This window comes from Clavelina lepadiformis, chromosome 3 (assembly GCF_947623445.1).
Source record: "Clavelina lepadiformis chromosome 3, kaClaLepa1.1, whole genome shotgun sequence".
NCBI lineage: Eukaryota > Metazoa > Chordata > Ascidiacea > Aplousobranchia > Clavelinidae > Clavelina > Clavelina lepadiformis.
This window is the reverse complement of record NC_135242.1, coordinates 4,310,924-4,316,988: the sequence shown is the minus strand read 5'-3', so window position 1 is coordinate 4,316,988 and position 6,065 is coordinate 4,310,924. Positions and strand designations below refer to the sequence as shown.

The 6,065-nt window shown below is 36.0% G+C and overlaps 3 protein-coding genes across 3 annotated transcripts; all 3 read left to right on the top strand.

The window, feature by feature from the left end:
• The first annotated feature begins 278 nt into the window (after window positions 1-278).
• On the top strand, window positions 279-1,051 carry LOC143450541 (uncharacterized). The gene is made up of 3 exons (XM_076951140.1): window positions 279-468; window positions 578-761; window positions 827-1,051. The coding sequence occupies exons 1-3, from the start codon at window positions 435-437 to the stop codon at window positions 921-923; spliced, it is 315 nt and encodes a 104-aa protein (XP_076807255.1). The 5' UTR covers window positions 279-434; the 3' UTR covers window positions 924-1,051.
• Window positions 1,052-3,999: 2,948 nt separating this feature from the next.
• Window positions 4,000-5,302, top strand: LOC143450540 (protein FAM200C-like). The gene is made up of 2 exons (XM_076951138.1): window positions 4,000-5,108; window positions 5,164-5,302. The coding sequence occupies exons 1-2, from the start codon at window positions 4,118-4,120 to the stop codon at window positions 5,166-5,168; spliced, it is 996 nt and encodes a 331-aa protein (XP_076807253.1). The 5' UTR covers window positions 4,000-4,117; the 3' UTR covers window positions 5,169-5,302.
• LOC143448729 (zinc finger BED domain-containing protein 5-like) lies at window positions 5,219-5,695 on the top strand. Its single transcript, XM_076948577.1, has one exon. It carries the CDS (start codon window positions 5,219-5,221, stop codon window positions 5,693-5,695), a length of 477 nt encoding a protein of 158 aa, XP_076804692.1.
• The last annotated feature ends 370 nt before the right edge of the window (window positions 5,696-6,065 follow it).

Sequence of the window (6,065 nt, the reverse complement as noted above, 5' to 3'; positions counted from 1 at the left end):
TTTCGTCAACACTTAAGCAATTAGGTGAAACAACTTCAACTTGTAATTTTAGCAAAATTTTTCATGCATAGCCTACGTTTAAAAAATGAAGAGTATTTATTACGTTTCAATCAGGAAACAGTCTACGCCCATAAAAACATTTATGAAAAACGCGCAACTCGCAAATCGCTGCGTAGGCTAAGTGTCTTTCTTCCATTATACCCACACGACGAAAATACAAAATAAATAGATGCATGCATTTGTGCTGCAGACAATTTTGCCTGAGGTTTAATGCACCAGGTCGTAGAACTAAGTTCTTTCTCTGAAAAAGTGCAGGTTTAATATTTGCAAGTAAAATAAGAAACAGGATATAGTTTGGCACTCTAAGGTCAACTTTATATTTTTCGACACGAGTTTTCGCAAGCAAAAACTTGCTTCTTCAGGTGTACTGCGAAATGGTCAAACATGAAATACCTTTATCTGAAGCAGGTATGCTGGCCGGGAGTACAGCAATGGCTTTAATTGGAAAACTGTTTGCTTCTTTAAATTTTGGATTGATGTACTCCGTAAAGTTAAATCGCTTTCATTGTTTACACAGACGGTCTTTGGAAGTTTATCCATCATATTGGTGGCCTTACTCTGTTCTATCCTGAAACTGTCAGCACCGAATACATGACAACACTCGACCAAGCGGAGAAGTTTTACAGAGAAAATGTTCCGATACTGAAGTGGCTCAATAAGAAGAAAACTGCTGTTGATGACAACACGCTAATAACGAAGAAGTTTGTTTTGATTTCATTTCTAGGCATTGATATTAGCCTACTAATCGTTCAAACGTTGTGTTCAGGAAAATGTCTTCAAAAACCGACCTAGATATGAATGGGAAGAAGAATTATGCATACGAGACTGACGTTGCTTTCAAATCCAGTGGCACCATGTTCTAAGACTTTAGTGGCAGGGTCGTATGTTCTGCTTCACTTTGTAATATTATTTGTTAAGAAAATAATTTATGCAAAACTTCTCAGTTACAATTTGTAACGTTTTAATAGAAACACGAATAGAAAATAAAACATAAACATTCTATGAAGTATTCTTAAAACAGAAATAGCAGAAAAAGCAATCCACAATAATATCAAAATTTCTGGCATAACATAATTTAGTTAGCCCACTTAGGTTGTTAGTTGATGTGTACAAAATTTTCCATTACAAAGTCTTTAACCAAAGTGGCCGTGATTGTAAAACATAAAGATTTTAACATTACTATTAATATTAACTGTAGGCTATACTGTTCTAGTCCAACAACCAACTATTGTACTTTGAAGAACTAATTTATGATTGAATCTAAAGCGTCATGATAACACGTTTATGTAGCCCATACCAAGCTTTACAGTAAAACAAAAGCTTAAAACGCTTTTATGTAACTTGTTTGCTCAGTCTGGCAAAAATTGGGTTTGGCTTCGATATATCCGGCTCAGAAAAAATCGCCGTTTTGTGTATATTTTTTAAATAACTTAATAGCCAGAGTAGCCTAGAGGATAGTAGTTCCCATACTCCCAGAACTTTCAGAAGAATCATGGAGTAAAATCCAAGGTATGAGCTGAAGGTTTGTAAATGTGGCGAGTGGCAATTGAAGCCAAGTAATTTAAAAGTCAGTCAAACCTTTCGATAATGTCATCACAAAAATTTCTCTCATCACGCGTGCGATATTTTATCATGCCATAACTACCGTGTAATTGTTAGCGTTGTAATTTTCGCTCCACACAGTTAATGACGATAAATAAAAGATATGATAGGATATGAATCCATCCACATGACTGTCCAACACTACCAGTAAGTTTTTAACGTTGCACGTTAGATCGAATGTGTGTCTACTGCTGTGGTTCCCAACCTGGTTGTCGCGGCATCCTGGTGTGCCATTTGCGATACACAGGAGTGCCGCAAGCTAGTCCTATTATTCGTTTTTATCTATGACGTTTTCAACTAACTGTAGATAGGTTTACTGTTGCCGACACAATTTTTATTGACAATTGTTTTTGTTACATCACTAGGACAATTTTTATTTTACCGTATGCTGCTTTAATGCAAAACTCATGATTTTTTAATGTAGCACACTTGGATTATTGTGGTTTTGTGGCATCACATACAATATCTGAACGAGTTCTGCTGATCATGGGTTCTATTTCAGTCTAGTGAACAAGTGTAAAGTGAATACTGTGTTTGTAAAAGATGTTTCTCATTGTGTCTTATTAGGAGAGTGTGTGTTACAGATAATTGTGTGTGTTACAGATAATTAGTTTCATATTATTTGTGATGGAGAAGTTTATTACAAGAAAAGATCAAGTGATGTCGATCAGAGCGATATTGTGACAGCTAAAACTGGAAGTACAAAAAAAAAGAAAGCAAAGAAAACTTGCCTTTATTGCTACAGTTTTTTAAATACAGACTTTATTTGGGGTGGTGAAGAAACGCAACCCATAACAAATTGTCTTATTTGTAACGCAAAATTGTCAAATGAAGCCGTGGTCCCAAGCAAGTTGACCAGACACTTTACAAGTAAACATGGTCATCTTTCTTCAAAATGAATTTCCTTGCCTCGGAGAAAAGGCAATGAAGATTTTACTACAGTTTTACATCTCATACTAATGCGAGATTAGATTTTCAGTTTTAACGAATATCAAAACAAAAAACGAAAGGCTACTTATAACTTAATCGAGGGAGAAATGAAGGTAGCTTTATCGAAAATGCGTCCAAATATTAAGGGGTTTTGCACGATAAACCAAGGTCAAATTTCACACTGAGTTTTGAATAAATTGTCAATACAGTTTAGTTTGTTTTTCAAAATACATTTTCAAAGTAACGTTCAAACTCCAAGTAAAATTTCCGTGTTGCCTATGTTATGTTGATTTTTCAATGTGTAACTACTAAGTAAGTGCCTTTCCTAATGGCACAACTAGAAAAATTGTTTGAAGTAACAACCTGCTGCAGTCGAAGCCAATGACCGTTGATTGCAAAACGAGTTGCCGCAAAATATTTTTCCCTTTTAATTGTAGGGTGCCGTGAGCCTATAAAGGTTGGAAACCACTGATTTACTGTGTTGGCCGGTTGTTCTTTTTTACTATTTTTGGAGTCAATATGCTTGACTATCTAGGCAAAAATAATGATATCTCCCAACGTATACATAAAACTTCATTAATAATGTTAATTCACGCAGTTTCATCTCTTCATAGATACTGTAGTGTATAATATAAATATGGTGTTTACGTTAAATCTATATAATTATTTCACTGATTTTGGGAAACCCTTTAAGTGGCAACAATTGGGAACATGTGTCATGTGTGGTAGAGCCTTCATTATCCTTGAAATGTGAGAGTAGGTTTCTCCTTTCAAACTTTGGAAAAATGTTTCAAAAAGCTTGCCTGCCCATAAGCTCAAAATCACTCGAACATAACCATTGCAATAAATTCAAGCTTGTGTTAGACCGATGTAACTTCCAATTGTATGATTTAGTACAAGCTCACACACAGCGTGCATGTACCTGTTAGTTTCATCGAATGATCTTTGTCAGGCAATCAGAAGGATACCATTACCACGCAAGATTAAAGGTAACAACATGTAATAATTTATGGGCAATTAAATTCAAGCATGCTGTTTCCCCATTAGGTGGTGTAACGGTTAGGGAGGTGATGACGAGGCTGGGTCAAGCAGTTACCGGGGCAACAACAGCGACCGACACATCAGCAATAACAATTTCATTCAAACATTACCACAACCATTATATCTTTCGAACTTATATTTAGCGTTATTGGAATATTTTAGTCTTATTGGAACTTAAACCACTATCAATACCAATTTAATGATAGGCCTAAGTAAACCTTGCATTTTGAGGTAGCCTATATTAAGATGTGTTTGCACAGTCCACAAAATATCTTTATTTTTAAAGAGTTTAATAACCTCAAATTTTTTTCCTTTCAATTGCTCATTGTGCAGTTATTGTGAACCACTTAAAAATAATGCATAAAGAATTTTTATTTTTTTAAAACGTTAGGAAAGTTTAGTTATGAAACGTCACTAGGCTAAGCTATATAAAGCATATATAAGTCATCTGTTTTTGAAAAAAAAACATTGGTAAAGTAAGTGAATGCTATTTTCTGCTTCCCTGAAACTAAATATGAAGAGACAACGACTTGATTCTAGCAGTTTGATTCACCAAGAAAATGCTAAATCAGAGAAAGCATCATTTGTGTTATCCCTTCTAATAGCAAAAGAAAAAGAACCTTACACCATTGGCGATGAGGTCATTTTGCCATGTATCAAAATTATGGCTGAGCATGTTTTAGATAAGGAAAGTGCTGAAAAGATGGCTGGTCTATCTCTCTCAAGTGATAAAGTTCAACGCCAAATATCTCTAATGTCAGATGATATCAAAGAACAAGTGATACAGCAACTTAAAGAAGCTGGATTGTTTAGTATCCAACTCGATGAGTCCACTGAAATCCAGTGTTGCTCACAACTTGTGGCTTTTGTTAGGTATGTTCATAGTGGTGATATAAAGGAGGATTTCTTGTTTTGTGAAACTCTCGAAGAATCTACGAAAAGTGATGATGTACTTCAGAAACTTTCGGAATTCTTTGAAGCAAATGGTCTCGACTGGGGAAACCTTTGTTCGATATGCACAGATGGGGCTTCAGCCTTGCTAGGTTCTAAGTCAGGTTTTGTTTCAAGAGTTCTTCAAAAATCGCCAAATGCTATCCCACTTCACTGCATGATCCACAGACAAGGTCTTACTACACAAACCCTACCCTCAGAGTTACAGAAAACTCTGAACACCATTATAAAGACAGTTGAATTTTTAAAAGAAACTGCTCATGAGACACGTCTTGTCAAGGATCTCTGCCAGGATATAAATGCAACTCATGAAATTCTTCTACTTTACACAGAAGTTCACTGGTTATTCGAAGGAAATATACTCCAGCGTATATTTGAGCTCAAACAGGAGATCAGAGTCTTCCTTGAAGCACAAGACCAACAAGATTTGCTGTCGGCATGGTGCGCTGATGGCTTTGAAATACAGCTAGCTTACCTTGTTGATATATTTCAACACATCATCACACTCAACCTAGAGCTGCAAGGTAAAGGAACTTTAATAATTGATTTTGTGGACAAAATCAAAGTTTTCATTCGTAGGATGAAGAATTGGAGACAGGAAGTTGAAATAGGAAACTTGGCAATGTTCGAAACAATGTCAGACATTACACAACAGTGTGATACTGCTGTAAAGAATTTCATTGTTCAACATCTTCAAGCTTTGGTGGAGGAATTAGAAAGGTACATCCCAGACATCGAAAGCCAAACTTCTCTGATTGTAAAGTTTCCCTTCACTGCTCCAGAGACATGCATGCATGATGATGGCCAGACCGAGCTGCTGGCACTTCAGAAAGATACAGCGGCCAAAATGAAGTTTGAAACTGAATCTCTCACAGTATTTTGGCCATCAATGGCAGTTTCGTATCCAAAGTTGATTAACTTAGCTTTACGTCACCTGCTGCCTTTTGCATCAACTCATTCCTGTGAGGCTGCTTTCTCAAAAATTTTGTATATTGAATCACACTTTTTTGATAGACGTGATGTGCAACATGACCTTCGGTGTACTTTGAGCGAAACAAAACCAAGAATTGATATGCTGGTTGATAGACTTCATCATCAGCCTTCAGCTTAGAAAAACCGAGACTTATGTGACCGAGAATAAAGAAGTTAGTTGCAAACATTTAAAGGGAACCTTAAATTTCTTTGTTAACTTGTGAAATCAGAGTGATTTTGGGACAAAGAAATAATGTTATGTACATCTGAAAACCTTCTCCGAAGCGAAAAAATGTTCACTGACATTTCTGAAAGCTATTGGACAACAAAAGAAACATTGTGCTACTATACTTTGACATTAATAAGTTAAATTTAACCTATAGGGCTTGTAAGACGGCATCACGTAAATTCACAAGTGCATTGCAAACACTTCTAACGCTCTTAAGTGTTTTGTTTGCCACTCCTCCTTTCTTCCCACTTTTGATCGCTCCCGTTTTCCTGCCTCCTTA

Coding starts and splice junctions, on each gene's coding strand:
- LOC143450541 (XM_076951140.1), top strand. CDS start 435: ATGGTCAAACATGAAATACCTTTATCTGAAGCAG. Junction 469..577: donor AATACCTTTATCTGAAGCAG/GTATGCTGGCCG, acceptor TTGTTTACACAG/ACGGTCTTTGGAAGTTTATC. Junction 762..826: donor AACACGCTAATAACGAAGAA/GTTTGTTTTGAT, acceptor CGTTGTGTTCAG/GAAAATGTCTTCAAAAACCG.
- LOC143450540 (XM_076951138.1), top strand. CDS start 4,118: ATGCTATTTTCTGCTTCCCTGAAACTAAATATGAAGAGACAACGACTT.
- LOC143448729 (XM_076948577.1), top strand. CDS start 5,219: ATGTCAGACATTACACAACAGTGTGATACTGCTGTAAAGAATTTCATT.